The 12,216-nt window shown below is 43.6% G+C and overlaps 1 protein-coding gene across 1 annotated transcript in view; it reads right to left on the bottom strand.

Moving 5' to 3' along the window:
- tsc2 (TSC complex subunit 2) overlaps positions 1-12,216 on the bottom strand; it is a 39,825-nt gene that overhangs the window by 26,826 nt on the left and 783 nt on the right. The window contains 19 exon segments of the mRNA XM_083766252.1: positions 1,071-1,236; positions 2,120-2,226; positions 4,327-4,449; positions 5,241-5,360; positions 5,477-5,526; positions 5,529-5,631; positions 5,986-6,067; positions 6,175-6,278; positions 6,535-6,672; positions 7,203-7,346; positions 7,468-7,594; positions 7,768-7,841; positions 8,154-8,279; positions 8,667-8,715; positions 8,812-8,929; positions 9,298-9,445; positions 9,543-9,650; positions 9,769-9,855; positions 10,568-10,752. Coding sequence (XP_083622378.1) covers positions 1,071-1,236; positions 2,120-2,226; positions 4,327-4,449; positions 5,241-5,360; positions 5,477-5,526; positions 5,529-5,631; positions 5,986-6,067; positions 6,175-6,278; positions 6,535-6,672; positions 7,203-7,346; positions 7,468-7,594; positions 7,768-7,841; positions 8,154-8,279; positions 8,667-8,715; positions 8,812-8,929; positions 9,298-9,445; positions 9,543-9,650; positions 9,769-9,855; positions 10,568-10,696 — 2,103 coding nt within the window. The 5' untranslated portion in view covers positions 10,697-10,752.

Raw genomic sequence — 12,216 nt, forward strand, 5'->3', positions numbered from 1 at the left:
GCCCCTCAGAACATACGCGATGGTTTTTTTTCTTTATGGTCATTTTTTTAATTAATGGGACCATAATTTTCCAAAAAGAATATTATGACATTAGAAATGAGACTTTAAACTAGTGACTGGAAGAAGAAAGTATTCATGACCATGTTTATTAAGGTAATACAGTCTAGGTGAAGTTGGGCCAAAATACATGGGCCTCTATGGGCCTTTTTGGGTCCGGTCCAGCGCCACAACAGGCCATTATATGAACTACCGATTTCAAATGAGGCTTCACGAAATATCTGGCTGACTGCCCCCCCGATTTGGCCACAGACCTCCATCTCAAAATATTTGGTTCCTGGGACAAACGATTTAAAAAGAAATAGTGAGAAGCAGATAGAAAGGAAAGGAAAGGTACTATGTTTACCCAGGGTAACTGGACTAAGCTCAATAACTTGTTTACAGCCAGGCCCTGCTCATAGAACATTTAATGGTAGGGGTTCAATGCCTTGTCCAAGGGCACTTCAGCGGTGGTAATTTTAACGTGCCGGTCCGGGGATACGAACTAGCGACCTTCCGATATCAAGGCCGCTCCGTAAACCGTTCGGCCACCGCTGCCCCCCAGATATACACACTGTGTTCAGTGTGTTGCAATGCTTTTTCAAATGCTATCTTACCCCCATTTGAGCAACAAAGTACAATATACGCTAATTGGATAATCAGACTAATGGATTTAATCAATTTAAAAAAATCTATTTAAATACTTTTTGTCAATTCATTGTCCGGATCGCTGGCGTAGCGGTCCGGGCACATAGATAGCCTGACAGCACGTTGCAAGTTTGGGTCCCAATCCCGACAGCCATTGCTGCGTGTCACTCACCATCTCTCACTCACCACTTCCTGTCTTCCTGTTGTACCATCAATAAAGTCATAAAAAGCCCCCAAAACATATTACAAAAAAAAAGAAAGAAAATCATTGATATATGGTATAAGAAAAGCAAATCTTATCAATAATTTGGTTATATACGTCCGTTATTGATCAAAATATTGCCCAGCCCTAATATAATGGTACATAGGTAGTATGTCGTGTATACCATCTTTAGGCACTGCAGTAGTGCACTGAAGGCAGGTGCGTAGGGTAGGTAGGCTGTGCGAATAGAGGAGGAGGCGGGTGGAGGAGCAGCAGGTGGGGCAAGCCCCCCAGCAGGTGGAGATGCCGATCCTGTAGGCTTCTTTTCACTGACACGCTTCTCTGGCTCTCTGTAAACAACAGGAAAACATGACGACCGTCCATACCGTTCCCCCCAAACTGGAGGACTGATGTGTGTATCTTGTTTGCATGTTGTGATGTAGTACTTGTGACTGAAACTATTAACCCAAACACGACTTTCCCGACCTAATTGATAAAGACCTCTTTCCCTGCCGAACCCGACTTTCCCGACTTGTTTTATCAGACAGTTTGATAACTTTTTTTTTTTTTTTTTTTTTTTACTTAATTTTTATTGAAGGAAGAAACATACACAACTGACAAGACTATACGGAAAGAAAAAGACAAAAAGTAAACGGAAAAAAAAGGCTGCATTTCTCATATTACAAAAAACATTCAATGAAATCCAATTGCAATATCGCTAGGCTGAGAGAAGAGATTCCACTTTTCCCACTTTTTATAGAATTTATCCTCTTGTAGTCTAAGTATGAATGTTAGTTTTTCCATAGAATACAGTTCCTCAATAATGTCCATCCATTGATCTTTCGTTGGTGGGTCCTGCTGGCACCAGCGTCATGTGATTGCTTTTTTACTTGCTGCTAAGAGGATCTTGATTAAATATTTATCATGTGCAGTTTGATAACTTTTAAGACATTTATTTTTATTATAATTAAGCTTTGGCAGATATAGGCTATAAGAAAAATCATATTCAAAGAGCCTATCACTGATCTGCAGATACTCAGTCAGGGGTATATGTAAACGGAATGTTGGATGATTAAAGGTCCTTGAGCTTTATGGGATAACAGTCACATACTGAGTAGCCTCTTAATAAGCACACCCACTCCCTTCTGCCTGTGCATGTGTGAGAGAACATACTGTGTCAGAGTGTGTGTGTGTGTGTGTGTGTGTGCGTGTGCGTGCGTGCGTGTCTCTCACCCCATGTCACAGTAGCAATAAGGGCTGAACCTAATGGCTCCATCTTTGTTGGGAACCCCCAGCCGGTGGAGGGAATCTGCTCGCATCAACAGCAGGAAGTCAAACACCTGAGAGAAAATCACACTTGTGTGAAGTGAGGGCCGCTCTTATCATCATACATCAGCCAATCAAATCATCACATTCCGTGCTACAAACAAACACATGCTCAAACACACCTACACACAAAGCTGTGTATAGGAGGGGCTAGCGTCTCTCCAAAAGGAGACCAGTATTGGGCTTGTTACAATATAATCACTATTATGTATTACTTGTTCATTCAAAATGAATATTATTATTATTATTTTTAAGATTTTTTTTTTGCGGCTTACGCCTTTTATTGATTTTTGAAGGGACAGACAGTAGGCTGACAGGAAACGGGAGAGAGATGGGGGGATGACATGCAGTAAAGGCCGTGTCGGGTCCGGGAGTCGAACCCGCGGCACACTGCGACTGGATTACCAGTCCGGTGCCCAGACCGTTACGCTACGGCCTGGGCCCAAAATGAATATTATTACTTTACTTATTACTCCCTGCCTACAGTAACTTGCTTGCAAGAATGCAAGTACACTACTAGCAGTCTAGTAGTCAGTCTAGTTCACAACGCGCCACAATGCAATGTGTTGTGGGCTTTTAGATCAGCTATGTTCAGTGTATAATTCAGGTAAGGTGGCATGAAAACAGAACAAATCGGGGGGGGGGGGGGGGGGGGGGGGGGAAGACACACAATGTTGTGCGTACAGACTACAGAGATCATTCTCACTCATGTTATGGACATTAAAACAAGGTAAGGGACACTACTCCTTAACCCATTCTGACCTTAGATCAGATTCATACGAGGTTTCCGCCGGACACACACTGGTCTGATGAACCCATTCTGACCTTAGATCAGATTCTAAAATGTCAGTCGCTCTTCGATTTTTCAAAAATAGCAGACCTACAAGCTCGTATCGCGCCACTCGGTGGCGCGATATGAGCTTGTAGATCTGCTATTTTTAAATAGCTAAAGCATAACATGATGCTGACACCAAAATGGGTGCCCGGTCAGAATGGGTTAATGGTAAATGGTGCATTTATATAGCGCCTTTATCTAAGGCGCTTTACATAGATTGTGCATTACATTCAATTTCACACACACACACATTCATACACCGATGGCGGCAGAAACCATGCAAGGCACCAACCAGCACATCAGGAGCAATAGAGCGTCGCAGTCCCTCCCCCTTTCAGAACGACGAGTGGCCCAGGAAATTAATCCCAATGCATTTTTCCCATAGGCATTTCAAAACGTATTTATTTAAAGACCTTTTAAGCGTTGTACGAAGCCAACTCTTGTCGTGACAAATCATGACAACACACACAATATTTTGGACCAAACAAATAATTACAAAGAAGAAAAACAACAAAAAAAGTGTTGTAACCTTTGTTTGGCCCGAAGAATTGTGTGTGTGTTGTCATGATTTGTCACGACAAGAGTTGGCTTCGTACGATGCTTAAAAGGTCTTTAAATAAATACGTTTTGAAATGCCTATGGGAAAAATGCATTGGGATTAATTTCCTGTGCCACTCGTTGTTCTGAAAGGGGGAGGGACTGCGACGCTCTATTAGGGGTTCAGTGTCTTGCTCAAGGACACTTCGCCACTAACTCTGGGGGAGCCCGGGTTCGGACTGGCGACCTTGCGGTTACCATCCAGCCACTCTAACCCTGAGCCACCGCTGCCACTTAATGCTTAGAGGGGAGTTAGACAAGAGTCCTGAACTGGCTGACTGCTTGTAGCCTATCACTGCAATGAAGCATTACTCTGTCCTGACAAAATAAAAATCATGCAAACATGCAAATCAAACTACTGTACATGCACTAGTTCTCAACCCACAGTTGCGCCAAGTGAAGATTGTAACAAGTTACTTTTGGGGGAAGGGTAGGTCGCCCTTTGGGGCGAGGTCTCTTCTCGCCCTCAGGGCGTCTTACTGGTATTAGTAGTTACTAGAAAACATATTATTACAATAAACACATTACTTGTAATGCATTACTGCAAAACACTGAAGGAGACAGACAAGAAAACAAGACCAGGCAAAGAAAAAAACTAAAAACAAAAACAAATGAACAGAGAAAGGAAGGGACAGTTAAGATATAAATACAAACATCTACTGTACATGTAGCCAAATCCTACCTTCAGTCGAATACTGGAGGCAATGGCAGAAGAGTACTTGTTCTTGTAGTGAAGCTGCAAGTGGCTGATTAGCATCTCGTAAACACGGCTAACATGACTGGCTGGTAGGCTGTACAGTTTACTCTGCCAGGAGAGAGACAGAAGAACTATGTTAAGAATAATAATAATAATAATAATACATCTATAAATGCAGGTCTCTGTACGTGTGCAATACATGAAACTCGAGAACCGTTCGCCCCCACCGACTTCAAATTCGACACATGCGTTCCACACCACCGCAGAGTGCAGTGTCCGGCGTCGAGTCGGACCCACGGTTGTCCAGAACCGCCCCAAAAAGGCCTCTGCCCGGGCTCTGGACAGGACACCTGCCCAGTGTCCACATATGGAGCTGGCCTGTTCTGACTCCATATTTGCGCTTGCCTGACAAAGAACTCCATATATGGGCATATAAAAAGGGCCACAGACATATCTGGGTGGGGCATGCATTTTCCAACTTGCATCGTTCCAAGTAGACCAGTGCCCAACGGGCACCGCTGTAGAGGCCACACGGGCACCGTGGTATTCAAAGTCGCTTTACAGGGGAGGGAGGTAGTAATGACCTTGATATTGTATTTAATTTGAAAACCGGATAGTACTCTAATTTGTTAGGGAAGCAAAGACTATTTACAAAATGAACATAATTTTTTTAATTAATATTATAATTTCAACTGTGACATGTGGGTAAGAAATGAGGTGCTGAGGTGTACTTTGATTTGTATGGTTTTTTTGTAAACTTTATAGGTCAGACATTAAAATAAATGCTGTCAACTTTGCAGCATTCAGCTATGTGTGTGTGTGTGTGTGTGTGTGTGTGTGTGTGTGTGTGTGTGTGTGTGTGTGTGTGTGTGTGTGTGTGTGTGTGTGTCTGCACGCACATGTAGGATCTCCAATAGGCCCAATATAGCTGTGCTGACGTCCTCCATGGGAGACTCTGCACTGGGGTCTCTCTCACAAAGCTCCAGCGGCCCTGAGCACACCAGTGAACGACTGGCCACCTGGGAGCAACACAAATAAAAGATTAATTCAATTAACCATTCATAAACCCAGCTGAACCAAAGGAGTCGTGAGAGGTCATACACAGTAAGCGTGCATGCATTTGTCCTGCTCATACCCGCTCTATGATATCCAGCAGGCTGGAGAAGTGGTGAGTGTTGCAGCCCCTGCCAGGTCCACCAGTAGCTGGGTGGCCTGTTTCCTGACGGCCAGGTCTCGGTCCTCGGCTATCCCACTGAGCTGAGGGATCACCACCACCTCTATCAATTCATCCTGCAGAGAATAAGAGTGTGTGCACACGTGGGTAAGATGGCAGATCGCATCTTGAGTCTGAGTAAACTACTCTTCACTACTTGTCAAAACAACAACATACCAACGGTGGAAAGCTTTTGCAAAGGGATTTGCTTTATTTACAACGCAACACATTCCTCTCACCATGGTTCATGTGGTTGACGCATTATCCAGTGATGCACAAAAATGGCACTCAACACAGCAAATCAGAATGCTCAGTGCAAGCAAATACAAATAGAAATCTGGTTCTCTCTGTGTGTGTGTGTGTGTGTGTGTGTGTGTGTGTGTGTGTGTGTGTGTGTGTGTGTGTGTGTGTGTGTGTGTGTGTGTGCTGACCTCATAGAGCTGTCGGTTTGTGCTGAGAACGAAGGAGAGGATGTGAAGCACTTTGATTCTTATCACACTCCTACTCTCATTCCTGTCAGAGATATAGAGACATGAGATTACAAGGGAAGAAAGGAAGAAATAGGTAAACCGTGTGTGCGTGTGCGTGTGCATGTGTGTATGAGTGTGAGTGAGAGATACCTAAAAAATGTCTCCATGAGGCGGTGGAGGTTTTGAATCCAACCGTCCTTAGCTGGCTGGATGGACTGTGCCCGGTATGAGATGAGGATCAGCACTGACGAATCCTTACACACACAACACACACACACACACACACACACACGCACACACGCACACGCACACACACACACACACACACACACACGCACACACACACGCACACACACGCACACACACACAGTACAAAGCCAGAAAAGTAGGGCAATTGTAGAAACAAGACAATAGAATATTACTGCTGTGTAATGTAGGAGGAACAGAAGTGAATCAGAAGGCAAAACAAACATAATAGTACAAGACGAGTATAGAATAATAAGAACGTACAGCTCTCTTGTCAGCGCATTTCTCCACCAGGCTGAAGAACTCCTCTGTGGAGCCATGATAACCGTTCTGTTCATAAAGCTCCTCCACGGTGGTCAGCAGCTCATAGACGATAGACTTCAGCTCTGCACTGCCTATCGTCTGTGAAGACAGCAACAGCACGAGGTCACATAAGGTTTGTGTGTGTGTGTGCGCGTATGTGTGTGTTAGATCATTAACCACGTAACCCCCATCGACACACGTTGATCGCTCACGTTGAACTGTCATAAGTTGGAATAAAATATATACCAAGGTTAAATTGATTCCTCCCCACACACATGTCTGTGTTGTCACTGCTGTTGTATCGCACCGATTCACCTGCCAGTGAGGAGTCCCCACCGGGAGGAAGTAGAGCCTTCACCCTACTCCTCCCACCCAACACTCACCGTTGGAAGATGCCGCGCCAGCCCGTAGGCTCTAACTGCTGTGCTACCTCTGGGCGACTGAAATTGACTCGCAGGATCAATAAAAAGGTATCTATCTATCTACCGGTATCTATCCATCCATCTATCCACTCATCCATCCATCCAGAAATCCTGAAATAGAATTTCCGCGTGGGTCTCTCCCTCTCTGCTGTTATTGTGCAAAACAATCAATCAGATTACCTATGACCTAGAATCTAGATAAGTTACCTGGATTTGCTGTAGCAGTCTCTCTATGATGATCAGCAGGATGTCCCATGTGACCACCTGCAGCTCTTTTCCGTACTTCTTGATCAGTCTGGTGATTGATAACACGATCTCGTAGGACACCACCTCATTGGAACATGACATGGCCTGCGGACAGAGAGCAACGGTCAATGACAATTAAAAGTCATTTTGAGTTTTTTCACTTCTTCATGCACTCGCGTGAGCGAGTGCGTGTGCGACGTGCCTACATGTACATGTGTTAATTTACCTTTAAGAAAGAGGGCAGGACCAGGTTGGGTGAGTTCTTGAGTGCAGGGAGCCTGTGCGCTCCCCAGAGGGCCATGCCTACAAAGAACACGGCTCCTCTCAACAACGGCGCATCCTCCATGTACACCCTGAAGGAGTTGCACAGTGAAATGATTTAACTCCCAGTGTGTACAAAATGGAACTAAATTAACACTGAACGATTTTAGTAGAGAAACACACAGGAACTAACAATGTGGAAACACACTTTCCTCGCCACAGCACCAGGATACGGGGATGGAAGGGAAAAAAAGGGAAACATTACCTCTCCTCCATGATGCGGCACATGGTGTAGATTGCACTGTGGCCCAGGTGAGTCCCTAACACCTTCCTCATCAGCTGAAGAACATTAAATTAAAATTAAATTTTAGTTTGGAATTTCATTTTAGGGGGTTTAACCCATTCTGACATGAGATCAGATTCTAAAAATGTATGTTTGAAAATGACAGTTTTCTGAAAAAGCTATGTTTCTATGTCAGTCGTTCTTCGATTTTTCAAAAATATCAGACCTACAAGCTCGTATCGCGCCACTCGGTGGCGCGATATGAGCTTGTAGATCTGCTATTTTTCAATAGCTAAAGCATAACATGATGCCAACACCAAAATGGGTGCCCGGTCAGAATGGGTTAAAATGTCATGTATTTTTGTCACCTTCCAACAGGTTTCACAGAACTCTTTGACGTTGACAGTACGACAGAGTGTGATAATGAAGACGGTGAGAGAGTCTGAAGGCAGGCAGTTATAACACACCACCGCGTCCAGCACCTGCAGCGCCACCTGGTGGACACACACACGAAAGGCTTTATAGACCTTCAACATGTCATGATAAAACAGTTTGATATAGCCATCAAAGAATATGTTTGAGAGGATGGACAAAATGTTATGTCTTTATGGAACGTTGACGATGTTACTATGCTTTTTGTGAAGTTTAGGTTTCTCACACAAACATATACCGGTATGTACATTTTCCTCACTTGGTAACAAGCAGGTAAACAGCAGCATAATGATACGTCAATAGGCCCACATGCAGGCTGGTCACGGCGGGCCCCAACGCAATTGCGTTATCTGCGTCGTGCTACTTACACCCATGCAGGTGAACCATTCTGACTGAACCACAATGAAATGCTATTAAATACTTTGCGCCCACAATACCTCGTCACATACCTCAATATCTGTTGATGATGTGGTTTTATTACACAGGAGACAGATTTTCCTGGGGGGGGGGGGGGATACAAATGATAAGCACTTTGGCAGCCTCTTCAAGAACACAGAAAATAGCATTGTATTTGTATGCATCAGTCTTCCTTACTGGACCATGATGGAGACATTCTGGTCCAGGTAGCAGCTGTTGAATTTGACCAGGTTGACCAAAACTCTAAGAAAGTCTGAGGTCAGTCCGATGTCCATCCATAGTAGAACAAAGCGTGCTACGGGTGGTAAAACATAGCAAGAACATACAGTAAGATATAAAATGTCCAAAGACATTCCAAAACAACAAGAAAATGCAAACTATATCACTGCCATACACACATCAACTGAAACAAGAACATTTGAAATACAGTTTCAGTGCAACATACATATATTAGCTTCTTTCATTATGGTGGCATGTTAAATAAAATTTTAACTCCTCCAAAACAGGTTGTCCCTTGTGCCCAAAACATCCACATTACTCTAGATTAATCACTTCTTCAACATAAGACATCAAACAGAGTCAGTTATGGTAGTTTTTGTGCAATGACCCCTTTGAAGTCTCAAGTATTTCCTTGTTTACAGGAACGTCTATGGGGTGTGTCACCTATGTCCTCTTCCAGGTATGTGACGTCTTTGCCGTTCTCTGTGAGGGCCTTGAAGACCTCCAGCCTGTCAGAGAGGTCCTCATTGGATGGCTGGTAGTCTCTTATCACCTTGAAGAAGTAGGCTCTTAGAGGGCCAAGCCGTTCACCCTGCGCGCACACACACACACACACACACACACACACACACTAAGTATGTCATGAAATGACAGGAACCAGATTGTCTTTGTGCGTGTTTGATACATACCTGTCCCTGTATAATCGCTCTAAGCAGTAGGAGAACAGCATGTCTGGCCTCCGGCTGTTCTGGGGTGAGCATGTCCTCCACAGCTTTCCACACAGCTTCCACAGCATTCTGAAACACACACGTGTGCCCACACAGTTTTTTTTTTTTTTTTTGCACACGAGTTCAGGCAGCATGCAAAGTTGTATGACAAATAATTTATGTCAGCTCCATCATGCTCATCGCTCACCTCCTCAAACTTCTTGGCCTTGGCAAGGTCACACACGTGGTTGATAACCCGGATGCGGTTGCTAAGGCCACAGTCGGGATGGAGTTCCTGTGAAGGAGGAGAAGGGTTTTGCTATTAAACTAATGCAAACCTAGCACACACAAAATGTACCAGCAATGTTTTGTGGAAATAGGGCGAGAGTCTGTAAGTAAGTAAGGTACAATAGCTCATGCATCATCCACAATATAAGCCAATATGATCTCTATCTCAAGGCTTGACTTTAATACTTGTCTGCCAAGTAAATGTTATTTTGTTTGCTGTTGTCCAGTTTGGCATGTGAAATAAATGCACAAGGCTTAAACTGTCGTCTTCTCACATTTAATATGTGGCAATTATACTAGTGGTGGTTTGTTTCATCAGAAGATTAGGGCTACTTTCCTCACCCCCCCCCCCCCCCCCCCCCCCCCCCAGGTTGGCAGAGGAAGTGTAGCGCCCAGGATTACATTGAATGATAATTGTCACTGGGTGAAAAAATGGGTTGCAAATCGTGGGATAAAGATTATAGAAAAAAAAGAAGATTAGGGCTACCGGTACTTTAAATTGGAGCAGATACTCGCAGTCTCAATAAACCTAAAAACTACCCCCATTGCGAGCAACACAATATTGTCTAAGTTACTTTACAATTTTGTAAATAAATGTTAGTCTTCCACTGGTAGCAGGTTTCTGAACTGTCCACACTGCAGCCCTCCTTGAGACACAGAGTGAGTAAACAGAAATTGTGCCATTTTATAATGAGAGATGATGGAGATAGATCACACACCTTGAGGATGTCAGGAGTGATGATGTACTCAGAAGTCTTGATCTCATTTTGCTTGCTGTGGGGGACGCGCAGTCCAAAGATCCCCTTCACCTTATCCTTAAGACTCTCCTTGCTGGGCTGTTTATTCATGGCCTGGCCTGGAGGGTGGTGGGACTATACAGGCTGAGCTGGGTTCTGGAGGTGGTCTGGAGAAAGAGGTTATGCCAAAGTAAATGTAATTGAAAATCCTAGATAATTGGGATAACAATGCCAAGACAACGCTCCACACGTCCCAAACTCTTCTCCCTTCTGGCTCCAAAACTGTGGAAAGCACTTCCCATTGCAGTCAGAACTGCAGCATCACTCCCAATCTTCCGCCGTAGCCTGAAAACCCACCTTTTCAGACTCCATCATGGCCCATAGCACTTACCCTACCCCCTTAGATAGCATTTCTGTTGACTTAGATAGCATTTGACACAGATTTAGATAGCATTTGACACAGACTTATAGCATGTTATGTAGACAGCACTATAATTGCATTGTATATAGTCATAGCACGCCATAGTACATATGTATAGCATAGTAGTAAATATGTATAGTTTATATGTATAGTGTATGTATAGTTTCATTATATAGATATTCCACTGTTACTGTCTTAGCTTACGCATGTTTCATGATAAATGCTTTTATGTGATGTATTCCCATGCTTTTTGTTCTTGCTTAATGTAAGTCGCTCTGGATTAAGAGCGTCTGCTAAATGCCTAAATTGTAAATTGTAAATTGTAAGACCTATGAAATATAGGCCAGGGGTTTCAAGGCCCCAGACTGACGTTCATTAGACTATGAGGTGGACCCCTTTTTCAAATGACTATGTACTATAAACCTGGTATGAAAAGGTGGTTTAAAATTAAATTCAATTTAAAATGATTTAATGCCAAATTGTACTAATAAGTGAAGTGAACTGAATTATTATGGTGACATTATTAAAGTGCTAATTTGGCTGGTTCACCTGTTTCAAAGCCTTTCCACGTTGGTATAACGACTGATTCTACACTACTTGGATCATCGTTCCATGTATGGAGCTGACCAACCTCGACATTACAGGCTCTTTTCAGCACCTGAATCTCCGTATATGGAGTGGACCAATACTATACATCACTCTGACATCTGATGACTACAAGTCGACCAGTTCAGTGGAATAGCATAATAGGAGCAGAAATCCCCTACTTTAAAATAATCGAACCTACAGTATTCACTCGGGAATCTCCAACAGCCTTACGACTCCTACACTCCCAAGGCATCTGGCTACAATCAAAGATACCTTTGGATCATATACGACTCCAGACTCCTACACTCCAAGGTATCTGACCTTACAGTAGATACCTGTCCTCTACTAGCTTCCTTAGACTACCTTTCCCAACCACACAGGTTAGATATCTCAGTTTAAGATCAAATCAGTATCGGACAGGACACCACTGCGAGTGTGGCGGCTGGCGGGTCCTAATCCTAGCCTTTGAATAACAGTCTTTTCCTTTAGTAGTATTTAATAACTGTTAAATAATGCATATAATGTTTAGAAACAACTGTAAAAGCAAGTTCATGCAACTGGCCGACTGCACAGCAATAGCATGCAGGAAAACACTGACAGGCCCCTGGCAGCCAGCAGTCAC

The sequence above is a fragment of the Protomyctophum parallelum genome (assembly GCF_964188405.1).
Source record: "Protomyctophum parallelum genome assembly, chromosome: 5".
Lineage (NCBI taxonomy): Eukaryota > Metazoa > Chordata > Actinopteri > Myctophiformes > Myctophidae > Protomyctophum > Protomyctophum parallelum.